Genomic DNA, 15,314 nt, shown 5'->3' on the forward strand with positions numbered 1-15,314 from the left:
GATCCACTATGGACTGGACTCTCACTATTATGTTAGATCCACTACGGACTGGACTCTCACAATATTATGCTAGATCCACTATGGACTGGACTCTCACTATATTATGCTAGATCCACTATGGACTGGACTCTCACAATATTATGTTAGATCCACTATGGACTGGACTCTCACTATTATGTTAGATCCACTACGGACTGGACTCTCACAATATTATGTTAGATCCACTATGGACTGGACTCTCACTATTATGTTAGATCCACTACGGACTGGACTCTCACAATAGTATGCTAGATCCACTCGACGTCCATTGCACCGGTCGCCCAGGGGGGGTCCCCACATCTGCGGTCCCCTCCAAGGTTTCTCATTGTCATCCCATTGGGTTGAGTTTTTCCTTGCCCTGATGTGGGATCTGAGCCGAGGATGTCGTTGTGGCTTGTGCAGCCCTTTGAGACACTTGTGATTTAGGGCTATATAAGTAAACATTGATTGATTGATTGATTGATATTACACAAATTTGACATGGTTTTCCTCAAATTGTAAATTTGGTTTGCTCTTCCTGTTTTCATGTGATATTTTGTACTCTTATCAAACAAAAACAAATAATGTCTAATGCTGTGCCAGGACTTGATGAGTTGGTCTACATCACATATGTCAGAGTCAAGGCCCGCGGGCCATATCCGGCCCGCGAGAAGGTTTTTTACGGCCCTTGGGATGATCTTGATTTATTATTAGAACCGGCCCGCAGACCGCAGATCTTTTACACGCACCAATACTACATTTCCCACAATGCAACGGTGACGCACCGAGCAGTAGGCTGCTTCATTTCAATATTTATTGGCACAGCAGTCGTCAGCATCACAGTAAAATTAACTTTCAGATACCCATCAAAAATGGCAAAACGGAAGGTGGACACTGAGAACCGGGGGTTTCAAACAAGGTGGGAGTCGGAGTATATGTTTTTGGAGGTAGCTGGAAAACCTGTGTGTCTTCTGTGTGGAGAAAGTGTGGCGGTACTGAAAGAGTATAATCTGAGACGACATTATGAAACGAAACACGCGGACAAAAACAAGAATATGGACATGGAACAAAGGCTACAAAAGGCAGAGGAATTAAAACGAGGCCTCAAATCTCGACAGGCTCTGTTCAAAAAAGCCAAATCACAAGGCCAGGCTGCTGTCAAGGCCAGTTTTATTTTGGCAGAAGAGATCGCTAAATCAGCCCGGCCATTTACGGAGGGAGATTTCATCAAAAACTGCATGATTAAAGTTTGTGACGAAGTTTGCCCAGAAAAAAGGCAACTCTTTTTAAATGTGAGTCTGAGCAGAAACACCATTGCCGAGAGAGTAGACCAGTTGTCCATCAATCTAAAAGAGCAGCTTGTGAAAAAGGGAAAAGATTTCATTGCATATTCCTTGGCTGTGGATGAGAGCACCGACATTTCTGACATTGCCCAGTTGTCAATTTTCATCCGCGGAGTGGACTCCAGCCTAAGCGTGACAGAGGAGTTTTTGGCTTTACGTCCTATGCATGGCACAACTACGGGGCATGAATTGTATGAAGAGGTGTCAAGATGTGTAAATGAGATGGAGCTGCCTTGGGAAAAACTCGTGGGTTTGACAACCGACGGAGCACCTGCGATGTGTGGACACAGGAGCGGACTGGTAGCGAAGATACGGGAAAAGATGCAAGAGGAAAACGCGACAGGTGAGCTGACAGCTTATCATTGTATCATACACCAGGAAGCGTTGTGCGGTAAAGCCTTGAAAATGGAGCATGTAATGAGCATCATCACGCGCACAGTTAACTTTATCAGAGCCAAAGGTTTGAATCACCGCCAGTTCAAGGCATTTCTGACGGAGTTAGAAACGGAGCATGGTGATTTGCCTTATCACACAGAGGTGCGATGGCTAAGCCAGGGAAAGGTGCTTCAAAGATGTTTCGAGCTTCGTGAGGAGATTTGTCTGTTCTTGGACAGCAAAGGGAAAAACACAACACAACTCCGAGACGAAATGTTTCTGTGTGAAATGGCTTTTCTGTGTGACATTACGAGTCATCTGAATGCAATGAACTTGCAGCTGCAGGGTCGGGATCATGTCATCTCTGATATGTACAGTACAGTGAAGGCATTTAAAACCAAACTGACTCTGTGGGAGACGCAGATGCGGAAAGAAAATTTGACCCACTTTTCCAGCTGCCAGACCATGAAAGAGAAGCTCTCTACCAGTGCATTCCCGAGCGCACAGTTGGCTAATAAAATAAGTATGCTTGCCGCTGACTTTCGACGCCGATTTGCTGACTTTGAAGCACAAAAAAGTAGGTTGGAACTGCTCGGTAACCCGTTTGCTGTTGACGTGGAAAGCTCACCACCAAACCTTCAAATGGAGTTGATTGACCTCCAATGGAATGATGCACTGAGGGCAAAATATGCGGCAGTGGGTGCTGCGGAGTTCGCCCGTTTCCTCCCCGACACAATGCCCCAGCTGCGCATCCAGGCTGCTCAAACGTTGTCTATGTTTGGCAGCACATACCTGTGTGAACAACTGTTTTCTTTGATGAACCTGAACAAAACATCACACAGAAGTCGACTTACTGCTGAACACCTCCATTCAATCTTGAGGATTTCCTCAGCTCAGAGCCTTACCCCGAACATTGATGAACTTGTGGAAAAGATGGGACACCACCAAGTATCACCCTCAACCTCAAACAAGTGAACATTACTGTGCAATCACATATTTAGAGTTTTTACTCAATTCAAGTTTAAAAGTTAAAGTTTAATATTTGTTTTCACTGCATGTTACTTCTCCTTAAACAAAGTGTTGTTTTTGATTTATAGATTTTTGCACTTTATTTTATTGTATTTCAATTTAATTATATTTTTAAAATATTTCAGTTGAGTGGATGATAGAAAATTGCTATTATTGTTTTTTTCTTTGAAGTAAATTTAGCCCACTTTTGCTAAAATAGAAAATATAGGCTACTGATGGTGCCTTGAATACCGGTTTCTTTCATTTAATGTTCATGTTATGGGGATTTTTATATAAAGGAAATTTGTCTTTTGTGTCTGTTGAAAATTAAAGATTACTGACAGAGCCATAAGAAAATATTGCTTTATTTATCTGATCATATTGGAATATATTTGTTAGGTTTTCAGTAGGTTCAATTAGGTTCACTAGACTATATGCGTCATTTAAAAATTTTTCAATGAACATTCGAACAGTCCGGCCCTCGGCTTGTAGCTAAATTTTTTATTTGGCCCTCCGTCCATTTGACTTTGACACCCCTGGTCTACATAATCGGGAACGAAGACAACAAATTGCAACGCATTCTTATTATTTGATGTCATTTCAAATGGACCAATTCTGAAAGTTACCTGACGTTATCACAGGTTCGTCTATCGGTGCGTAGCACTCACACAGTCTTGCCCTGCACTCACTGGGCTCGAACCACAAACCACAAGTCCCCACTGATTGATAGTTACAGTGAGTCAAGCAGTGATAGCCAATGAGCTAAAAATGCCAGCTGTCAACACAGGGCCGGCCCGTGGCATAGGCCGTATAGGCAAATGCTAAGGGCGCCGTCCATCAGGGGGCGCCACGCCAGTGCCACAAATGTTGGAGGAAAAAAAAAAGAAAAAAAGTTGGTACTGTAACAAACTGTTCAGGATGTCCCAAGTTACCGGAGTGTGTTGGGTAAGGAGGAGTGTTGTCCCTCCAGAGTTGCCGTAGGGCTGTGACGTAAGAGGTCTATAAAGGTTGTTGTGGAAGGAGGTGTGTGAGGAATGACATTAAAGAAGTGGTGGAGACCGGACCTGCTCTCATGACTCCCATTTATTATTTTATATAAGTACACCGAATATGCAAACCCAGGACACTCGGCTACATTGGTGGCAGCGGTGGGATTTTAACCGCTGTGTTGAAAAAAAAAAGAAGAAGAAAGTGTTACACGGGACTTGTGAGTTTCCAGTTAGCTGCACGTGTATAGTTAGCTTCCTGGCTATTTTGCGGACACGTGGTGTGGTGACGACGACCATTTTAAGCCTGACAAGGCACTGTTCGACAGACATTCACACGGCATGAATGCCAAAAATTGACTTTTTTTTAACCGCTCCCTTCACCGACGGCGGGAGCCAGCTGCAATGAGGAGCTGGTGAGAAGTCTCCCGACTCGTCTCATTGAAGAGAGACTGGGGGAAGCTTTTGGACAGAGACAATTGATGGACCGCTTCGGGTCCAGCCTATCAGCGCGTGTGCGTGCTCCGGGGGAGAGCTTGGAGGTGTTTGCTGCGGATGTGAGCCGGCTGGTTACGGAGGCGTTCCCGGCAATCTTACTACTGGCCCTTCATGATGAGAGACATCCGTCGGTGGTGTGAACAGTGCAGAGCGTGTCGAACCCGTAGGTGCCCTTAACGTCCCTGTGGGCGGGTCCCAGATTTGTTGCCCCTCCGGAGGGTGGTCATGGACATTCTGGAGTGGCCCAGACGTTCAGAGGGTATCCCAGGTTTGTCGGCCCCTCCGGAGGGTAGTCATGGACATTCTGGAGTGGCCCAGAAGTTCCCATGGGGGGCGGGGGGGTCCCAGGGTGGTTGCCCCTTCCAGAGACTCTGCCAGCACCACTAGATGGAACTTTATTGATTCCTTCACTGCCTATAACCCCGAGGCTGATGGCATGATGGCGCGTCACAATCGAACTATCTTGCAGGGGGTGATTGGAGCGACCTCCCTCGCATCATCGAACTATCTCGCACAGGAGCGATTGGAGCGACCTCCTTCGCATCTACAAGTGTTTGCATGTTTTGAGGGGCCAGGGTGCTAGCCTATGCAATACTTTGTGGATCAGATAAAAATATTGTTGATTTGTTGGGTGCATGAAGATTGTGAAGTTTTTTGTTTTTTCTCTACTCTATTTCCCCTTGTTTGTTACCTATTTTGTTTGTGACGAAACGGGGACGTTTCTAATTGAGGGGGGGACGTATGTAACAAACTGTTCAGGATGTCCCAAGTTACCGGAGTGTGTTGGGTAAGGAGGAGTGTTGTCCCTCCAGAGTTGCCGTAGGGCTGTGACGTAAGAGGTCTATAAAGGTTGTTGTGGAAGGAGGTGTGTGAGGAATGACATTAAAGAAGTGGTGGAGACCGGACCTGCTCTCATGACTCCCATTTATTATTTTATATAAGTACACCGAATATGCAAACCCAGGACACTCGGCTACAGTACTATTATTTCTAAATACATAAAATAATCCCACGTTAATTAAAATGCAAAGTAAAGCCTATTTAATAGAAATATTATTTGTTACAACATTACGCCCCCCCTCCCCCGGCACGGTGCGCCCCCTCCCTTCCCGTATCATGACTCTTTTTGGACGTCACCACATCAAAAAAATCAACACAAGATGTCAAAACGGCCAAAACTGTCAGGTGCCCAGGGGAGAAAAGAAGGGGAGAAATGAGAAAAAGACAGAGGTAGCAGGTAGGTAACGTTAGCCTACATGAAATTATTTGTCTGTTACAGAATGTGATAGTAACCTGTCTTTTTAGCATTAAGCTAATGTTACATGATTCGGCAATTGCTAATCAATAAATAGCTAGTTCTGTTTTAACGTCGGGTTAATATTGTGGAGGGGGCTAAATTGTTATGGAAAATAATAATGTAACGTTAGGTAATTACAGTACTCCCTGGTGTACAGTCATTTGTAAGTCATTCTAGTTAATGCAATATTAAAAAGCACAAATAGAGAACTCTGTAGGATCCCCTTTTTTTGTAATATAGTTGTTAAAGTCATACTGGTTTGATATCTTGTTTTGTGCAGTGCCTTATTTATATTGTATTTTTAATTTATTTTATGCAACTTGTTGACACGTTTTATTTTGTGTTTATGTATGTAAAAAATATTGTATTTCATATATTCATTTTTTATTTTTTGTATTCATTTATTTATCCATATTTTTTTTTATCTTGTTAACTATTCTGATTGTTAATTTGCTTTCTTTAAGTAAAAAAAAAGGTCAAAGACAAAGCTATTCGGTTTCTTGTGAGTATATACACTTCACTGCCGACGTGGGGGGGCGCCACCTAAAATCTTGCCTAGGGCGCCAGATTGGTTAGGGCCGGGCCTGTGTCAACACATCCAGGGGCGGATTAAGAAATTTTGGCCCCCTGGGCCTGACATGGTCTTGGCCCCTCAACCCCCCGCGCGTGTGGGCGCACACACACGCACGCACTATGCAAGAAATACTGTATACTGTGAACAGACATGCACACTGTACTGTACAGAAGAGTGCACATACTGCACACACACTATTAGGTATACCACACAGACACTGACAAGCACAGGTTTCACACAGACACAGGGGGAGGGGATAAATGGCCTAAAAATAAACATTTTTGAAAATGATTACGCCCACTTCAGTGATGGTGCATTGGGTCATTTGAGAGATATTATGTATTGGAAGTTGGTAGCTATCATGAAATAAACCCCCCAACCCACCCAAAAAACTAAATCGGACATGATTTTTGCCCCCTTTTCCTCCCTTCTATCATTAAAAATAAAATAATATCTTAGGAAAACACATTGGCATAACGGCAGCTGTGCAGCAAATTGAGGCTCAAAGTCTGTATCTATTTGTGGTTAAGCTTGAGGAGAAGGAGAAAGGTAAAATGATAACATGCATCGGAGAGCACCACAAAGAAAGGTGTAGGCCAGTTCATGGTACAAGGGCTGCATGCAGGTCAAGATAGCCCATTTCCAAGAATGCTATAGTGGCTGGACAGGCACTGGACATGTCCTGAACTCAGTGTCAGACGTGGCTGCCGAATACTTGGATGAAGTGAAGCAGCTGACAGATCTCATGCTGCCCCATCTGAAGACTGTCCTGGCCAGGCAGAGGATGGATGAGGAGACCTTCCCAATGGACCCTGTCAGTGAACAGGCTAGTAACATTGATGGCACCCCTGTGCACAACATTGGGATGGAGAGACAATGTGGCAAGGTGGACTACAAACTGAAGAAGTTGGGCACACTGAACGCAGTCAATAGGTCAATAATTTTACAGAAGAGCCAGGAGCTTCAGAGGTTTCAAGGCAGCAGCACAAGCAAAAAGGGAGGTTGAACTCAACTGGAGTAAATTCATGAAGGCAAAATTCGAGAGTAGGGCAGATGAGAAACAAGAGATGGCTCAAAGAAAGGAGAGTAAGAGACTAGACATGCTGGACACACTGAAATCTTTTGATGGCCCCTTCACGATAGTGGGGAAGTTGAAAAGTTCCTTGTGGATGAAAGTCTGCACAAGAATGCAAAGCTGCAGAGAATGAAGCTTGAGGTTCAGTTTGCCAGAGAAAGCACCAAGCTTCTGCCTAAAGTCAATCCTATCTTCACAATCCAGGTGACACTTCCCAGAAATGGCAAAAGTGCAATTCTCCAAGTCATAATGGATACTTAGAATTTTATGGTGGTGGTAAGTATTCATGAAAACAGGTAGCCTAACATTAGTGAATGGGTGAATTCTGGAAATAACCTAAAAATCTTACACAGTGCACCTTTAAGCAAGGGGTTTCTTTCGTGCTTTCAATTTTGCAAAATCATCCACCACATCATTGAAGTCCAACTCTCTTGTCAGCTCACTCTCAATTGCCATTAGAGATAACGCATTTAATCTTTTCTGAGTCATTCTTGTGCGCAGCTCATTTTTTACTCTTGACAAAAGAGAGAATGAGCGTTCTCCCTCACAGTTACTGACCGGTAGAGTGAGAAAAATCTGTAGCGCAAGGTATGTATTAGGAAACGTAGGCTGTAGTCCAAAATGTATTATTGTTTTGAGCAGTCCTGAAGGGGTCCTCTCCTCATCAGTGTTGTTGAGCTGTATAAAAGATTTGAACTGTATAAGCTCCTGTCCAAGACTTTCATTGAGGTCAGATGGGTATGATTCAGTGAGAATCTTGGCCTTGTGAAGGACTGAAGCATTGGACTCTGTATCCAAAGAGAAAAGGACACTGAACAAATTGTTCAGATGTTTGTAGGCCTCCAGACGGTGATTAAGGCTTGAACTCAGTTGATCAATAGAGGCAATAAATGTCTCTATTTGAAACAGTTGCCTTCCCTCAAGCACAACATCTGGGGATGCTGATTCATCAGCAAACTTTTTACGTTTCCTCGTCCGTTCAGCCCTGTAAGATGGGGTGCCACCCAACATGTTTAAGGCTTTCTGCTCAAAATGATCAAATAGATCTCTTTGGGAGAGAACAAAGGTGCGCAGAGATTCCAGCAATCTAACTGCTGTACCAAGGTCCATGTCTGCTTTTTGAAGTTGCAGACTTGTGGCCTGAAATCTGGACAGAACAGTGTCCCAAAAGCCTGCCATGAAGGCCATCTCAAGTGAATCCAGCTTCCGCACTAGACTGTCAGCTTCAGTTCGTGTGTCTCGTTTCTCTGTGTCATCAGTGGAAATAACCTGTAGTGCTGCTTTTATTTTACTGTAGTTCTGCCACAGTGCTTTGGTAGATTCTGCACGGCAACTCCAACGCGTGTTGGATAAAGCTTTAAGTGTGAGATCTATGTTGGAATTGCCAAATACCCTGTCCCATCGGTGTGTGGATGCAGTTGTGAAGTTGTAAATAGACTGAATCAAGTCAAAATACTTAGAGACTTCATTTCCACATCTGTCAATGCTGTTGACTCCCACCAAATTCAAAGAGTGAGCTGCACATGGAATATAGTGTATTAATGGGTTGCTTTTCTTTAAGTGAGCCTGCAACCCATTATACCTCCCTGACATGTTGCTGGCATTATCATAAGCCTGCCCCCTGCAATTTGACAGCTCTAACCCTAGATTTTCCAACACAGACATGACACAGTTAGCCAAACTTTCACCTGTATGGCTAGTAATGGGCTCAAAACCCACAAAGCGTTCAACAACACTGCCCTCTTTGCTAACAAAACGGAATATGAATGTCAATTGGTCCACATGAGATAAATCTGGGGTTGAATCCACAATGATAGAGTAGTATTTGCTTGCTTGCAGTTCATCTGCTATAGCCTGTTTGGTTTTTGCACCCATCAATTCAATGAATTCCTCACAAATGGTGGAGGACAGATATGAGGTATTACCTCGACCCATCTGCCCAAACTTTCTGATGTGATCCTTTAGAAAGGGATCAAATTCAGCCAGGACCTCCAGAATACCAAGGTAGTTCCCATTGAGAGGAGACCCTAACGATTCATTTTTACCCCTAAATGCAAGGCCCCTTTCTGCAAGGAATTTAATGACTGCAACAACTCTTTGTAACACCTGCCTCCAATAGCTGCTCTCTGCCTGAAACTGTTTGAACAGGTCTGCATCAACTGTGGCACCTTTGGCGCGGTTCAAGACTGCTTGCATGCAGGTTATGTGCTCAGCACTTCGCTCATGTTCACCAAATCTTTCTGAGTGTTTCCAATCACAATAGCCTGTCACAAAAGAATGCGTTTTTGGGGAAAACAGTTTGCATGCAAAGCAGTAAACATTACCAGTAGAGGGAGAGTACATCAGCCACTCTCTTTGTACTCGTTGTCCATTGGGCAAGTGTGAAGTAAAATGTTCATTGTTTAGGCATCGGGTTTTGCCTCCTAGCCCACTGTTCCTCACAGAAGCTGGATAATGGCTGTGACGGTTGTGAAATGATTTTGCACCTCTTTGAATAAGAACTTCCTTCATTGACTCAGTGAGGGTCTCAGCCCATTTAGCGGGATCACTAGGTAGAGTTGTCACTGTAGATGGTGTTGAAGAAAGATTCAGCTCATTTTCTATGCTGTCCAGAGGTGCAGTGACCTCACATTCATCCGAGCAACTGGCTACTGCTGAATTGGTTGAATCATAAGCATCAGAAGCATTTGGTTCAGTGTCTACACTTGTAGTGGTCTCAGGATCTTGGGAGCTACATGCTAGCTCAGGTGCATTGCTAACCTTAGCTGAATTTGCAGTAGCATTTATAGAATTGCTTTCAGCAGATGTCTTTGTACTGAAGAAGCTGGAGATATTTGGAACACTCTCAAGTAAAACTGATTCCTTTTTTTTCTTTTCTTGCTGAATTTTTTTTCTAGCTCCTCCACTTAAACGTTTATGATCCATATTTCCCTTCTTTCTTTGCACATTGGCTCTTTGCCTATCACAACAGATAAACCAACTATGTGTGTGTGTGTGTGTGTGTGTGTGTGTGTGAGTTTGTTTGTGTGTTTATGATCGGTGCTGCTTCCTTCCAGTGTGTGAGGTGATTTAGAAAACTAGCAACCCAGCATCAACACTCCAAAGCAGAGAATAACAGCTTACTAGCATAGACAATTGAGAGCAGAGAATCAACTGATTCGTCTGATAGACAGCAGGAGAGCAGAGTGGTCAGTGATGATCGAATCAAGAAAATGTCTAAATGGCAAGGGAACAGACTGATTTGTACTGAGGAGAAAGAGAGAGAGAGCCAATTACAGTGAAATATATTCCAAAAGAGCCAAGTGACTAGCTGAAGGCAGGGACAAATGCCTTGGAGTGACCAACAAGAGTGCAAAGTACCAAATGGCAAAATGTGGAAAGACCAACAGGCAGATCTGCTTTTACCTCTTATCTTCACAACCAAAAAGTTGCTAAATGATGTTTTCAGTCGCTAGCCAGGTATGGCCAAAAGACGCGAAATCTAGCGGCAAAGTCGGTCAATCACACTGACAGTGAAACAAATATTTTGAAAAGATAATAATTGTACACCTTTGTGCACTTTAGTCTTCTATCTAAATATTTTCACAAAGGACACCAAGGCAGCTTGCTAGCTATGATGGGAGCAACAATGTCTGATAGACAGCAGGAGAGCAGAGTGGTCAGTGATGATCCAATCAAGAAAATGTCTAAATGGCAAGGGAACAGACTGATTTGTACTGAGGAGAAAGAGAGAGCCAAGTACAGTTAAATATATTCCAGAGCCAAGTGACTAACTGAAGGCAAAGACAACAGCCAGATACCTTAGCAGAGACCAACAAGAATTCAAAGTACCTAATAGCAAGATGGCGAGACCAACACAATAAATTGTATTAGGATTTAATTTATTAACGTTAATCTTAACAGCCAAAAAGTTGCTGAATAATGTTTGTAGTCGCTAGCCAGGTATGCCCAAAACAAGAGTCGCTAAACCTAGCAGCAAAGTTGCTTAATTGCAACACACTCTAGGATTCAGGGGAATTAAGGATAATAAAGATATTAATTGTACAACTTTTTGTACTTTTTTTCTAGTTTTTTGAGTCGCCAGCCATGTATGGCCAAAAGTCGCTAATTGAATGCCAACGTTGCTTAATCGCCAACACACTGGGACTCACTGAAGGACTGACTGAATAAAAAAGATAATTAAGATAATTGTGTACTTTTCTCTTCTGATATTTTCTCTAAGGACCCCAAGCTATCTGCAAGCAGCAATAATGTCTGACAGACAGGAGAGCAGAGTGGTCAGTGATGAATGGCAAGGGAACAGGCTGATTTGTACTGAGGAGAAAGAGAGAGAGAGAGCCAATTACAGTGAAATATATTCCAAAAGAGCCAAGTGACTAGCTGAAGGCAGGGACAAATGCCTTGGAGTGACCAAGAAGAGTGCAAAGTACCAAATGGCAAAATGTGGGAAGACCAACAGGAAGATCTGCTTTTACCACTTATCTTCACAACCAAAAAGTCGCTAAATGATGTTTTTAGTCGCTAGCCAGGTATGGCCAAAAGACGCGAAATCTAGCGGCAAAGTCGGTCAATCACACAGTGAAACAAATAATTTTAAAAAGATAGTAATCGTACAATGTCTTGTACTTTTGTCTTCTTTCTTAATATTTCTCAAAGGACACCAAAATGTCGCTATCTGCAGGCAGCTTGCTAGCTATGATGGCAGCAACAATGTACCTTAGAGTGACTGACCAACAAGAGCTCAAAGTACCTAATGGCAAAATGTGGAGAGACAGACACAATAAATTGCATTAAGATGAAGAGAACTGTTGCTATTATTAATCTTAACATCAACCAGAAAGTCGCTAAATGTCACCAGCCAGGTATGGCCAAAAGTCGCTTAATTGGCCACACACAGTAACAGAGAAACTAACAAAAAAAAGATCATAAAGATAATAGTTGTACAACTGTGTGTACTTTTGTCTTCTTTCTAAATATTTTCCCAAAGGACACCAAAATGTTGCTATCTGCAGGCGGGAGCGTGCCTATGTTCCCCGGGTCCTATGTTCCCCGGGTCCTATGTTCCCCGGTTGTTCCTGGGTCTTTGTATGCGACCGGGGAACTTAGGACCCTTTTTCTAAAAAAGGGTCCTATGTTCCCTGCATTGTATCTGGCGAAATTGCGAAATTGTGCCCTGACCAAAACCATCCCTAAACCTAACCTGTCACAGGGCGTTGTGGAGCACTTTTTTTTGGCGAAATTGTGCCCTGACCAAAACTATCCCTAAACCTAACCTGTCACAGGGCGTTGTGGAGCACTTTTTTGGCGAAATTGTGCCCTGACCAAAACCATCCCTAAACCTAACCTGTCACAGGGCGTGCGGCAGCAGATAGAGCAACTCAAACGCGAACTTCCTTCCTTCGACAACTTAAACGCGTCTCTGTCATGCGTGTCTGCGTGCGTCTTACTTAGTCGCGCATTGGAAGCAGCGGGGAACATAGAACCCTTTTCTGGAAAAAGTGTTGTACGTTCCCCGCAGCGGGGAACATAGAACCCTTTTTTTTAAAAAGGGTCCTTAGTTCCCCGGTAGAGGGGAACATAGGACCCGGGTAACATAGGGACGGGGAACATAGGGATGACCCGCTGCAGGCAGCTTGCTAGCTATGATGGCAGCAACGATGTCTGCCAGACAGGAGAGAGTGGTCAGTGACGATCGAATCGAGAAAATGACAAAATGGGTCAAAGACCAAAAAGTTATTAACTGACAGCAGTGACAAATGTCAGACTGTAAACTTTCTCGAAAGAAAAGGACAAAATGGGAAGATGCTGATAATAACAGCAAAATGGAAAATATAAGAATTTCCAAGTAATGCTCAACTCAAGTGTGTGTGTGTGTGTGTGTGCGCGCGTTAAACTTCTTGTTGAATGATTTCAAATTATCTCTGAGTCTGAACTGAGGGAAAGGAAACCAAATTTTGAGCAGTCTCTCACGAGTTCAAAATACCAAATGAGGAGATTCTAAAAGAACAGACCGGTTTATGAAAGACTTGATGGGGGAGGGGCACAGCTAAGAATACTTGAGTGAGATTCTGTGATCCAAATTCGAGATAGAGCTTTTTGATAATGATAATTTGTCAGAGTAAGGTTGTGTAATCAAAATTTGAGAATGAGCTTTGTCAATCAATCAAGAATATTTGCATTAAGTTCTGTGATCAAAATTCAGAAACAACCTTTAATAATTGATAAAGAATATGTGAGTGAGGTTGTGTGATCCATCCAATTTGAGAATTAGCTTTGATAATAATGATTGAGAGCCTCTGGCCCTCTGTGGATCATGGCCGCGGGGCCAATTTTGCCTGGCCCCTTGGGGCCTCTGTGGGTCGTGGCCGCGGGGCCAAGTTGGCCTGGCCCCTTGGGGCCTCTGACCCTCTATGGATCGGGGCCAAGTTGGCCTGACCCCTCGGGGCCTCTGGCCCTCTATGGATCATGGCCGCGGGGCCAAGTTGGCCTGACCCCTTAGGACCTCAGGCCCTCTGTGGGTCGCGGCCGCGGGGCCAAGTTGACCTGGCCCCTTGGGGCCTCTTACCCTCTATGGATCGTGGCCGCGGGGCCAAGTTGACCTGGCCCCTTGGGGCCTCTGGCCTTCTGTGGCTCGCGGCCGCGGGGCCAAGTTGGCCTGGCCCTTTGGGGCCTCTGGCCTTCTGTGGGTCGTGGCCGCGGGGCCAAGTTGGCCTGGCCCCTTGGGGCCTCTGACCGTCTATGGATCGTGGCCGCGGGGCCAAGTTGACCTGGCCCCCTGGGGCCTCTGACCCTCTATGGATCGTGGCCGCGGGGCCAAGTTGGCCTGGCCCCTTGGGGCCTCTGACCGTCTATGGATCATGGCCGCGGGGCCATGTTGGCCTGGCCCCTTGGGGCCTCTGGCCCTCTGTGGGTCGCGGCCGCGGGGCCAAGTTGACCTGGCCCCTTGGGGCCTCTTACCCTCTATGGATCATGGCCGCGGGGCCAAGTTGGCCTGGCCCCTTGGGGCTTAAGATTATTATTTTTGCAAAAGTAGTTTTGCTTGGGTCGCGGCCGCGGGGCCAAGTTGGCCTGGCCCCTTGGGGCCTCTGGCCCCCTGGGCCTGGGCCCGGTAGGCCCGGTCATTAATCCACCTATGAACACATCATCCAGCCCAGTTTTTTAAGGCGTGAGGTTTTACACATGTACTACCACACAGCAACACTAGATGGCATCTGTTACATCCATCCAGATAAAAACAGGGGTTTGTTATTTTGAAAACATTTGATACACTGAATTGTGGGTATTTTAGGGTTTTAATAAAATGTATCCAACACGACCAACGAAACCTTTGAGCAGCTATTTTGAGCAAACACTTGTTTGTTGGTTAGCAAGCATAATCCTCATTGTCGACTGTATGGCCTTTTAGGCAGACGGGTGGGATGAGGAGCCAACAATTAGGTAAGTACGTAACTTTACTTTAGAGCACATGTTTCACACTTAAGACCTGGGGGCCGGATCTGGCCCGCCATATTATTCTACGTGGCCTAATTTGCCTGTAACGTCACTCAGTGTGCTGTCCCACATTTTATATGGTCTGCTACGTCACTCAATGTGGCCTACTGCATAATTCAATGTGGTCAGCCACATCATTTATTGTGGCTTGCAATGTCATTCAATGTGATGTTCCACAATATTTAATGTGGCTTGCAATGTCATTCAATGTGATGTTCCACAATATTTAATGTGGCTTGCAATGTCATTCAATGTGATGTTCCACAATATTTAATGTGGCTTGCAATGTCATTCAATGTGATGTTCCACAATATTTAATGTGGCTTGCAATGTCATTCAATGTGATGTTCCACAATATTTAATGTGGCTTGCAATGTCATTCAATGTGATGTTCCACAATATTTAATGTAGCTTGCAATGTCATTCAATGTGATGTTCCACAATATTTAATGTAGCTTGCAATGTCATTCAATGTGATGTTCCACAATATTTAATGTAGCTTGCAATGTCATTCAATGTGATGTTCCACAATATTTAATGTAGCTTGCAATGTCATTCAATGTGATGTTCCACAATATTTAACGTGGCTTGCAACGTCATTCAATGTGATGTTCCACAGTATTGAAAGTGGCCCGCCACATCATTCAAT

The 15,314-nt window shown here is 44.3% G+C and overlaps 1 protein-coding gene across 1 annotated transcript; it reads left to right on the forward strand.

Annotated features, from left to right (window-relative positions):
- The first annotated feature begins 708 nt into the window (after nt 1-708).
- On the forward strand, nt 709-2,808 carry LOC133641491 (general transcription factor II-I repeat domain-containing protein 2-like). Its single transcript, XM_062035253.1, has one exon. The coding sequence runs from the start codon at nt 891-893 to the stop codon at nt 2,709-2,711; it is 1,821 nt and encodes a 606-aa protein (XP_061891237.1). The 5' UTR covers nt 709-890; the 3' UTR covers nt 2,712-2,808.
- Nucleotides 2,809-15,314: the final 12,506 nt, after the last annotated feature.

The sequence above is a fragment of the Entelurus aequoreus genome, linkage group LG24 (assembly GCF_033978785.1).
Source record: "Entelurus aequoreus isolate RoL-2023_Sb linkage group LG24, RoL_Eaeq_v1.1, whole genome shotgun sequence".
In the NCBI taxonomy this organism is placed as follows: Eukaryota; Metazoa; Chordata; class Actinopteri; order Syngnathiformes; family Syngnathidae; genus Entelurus; species Entelurus aequoreus.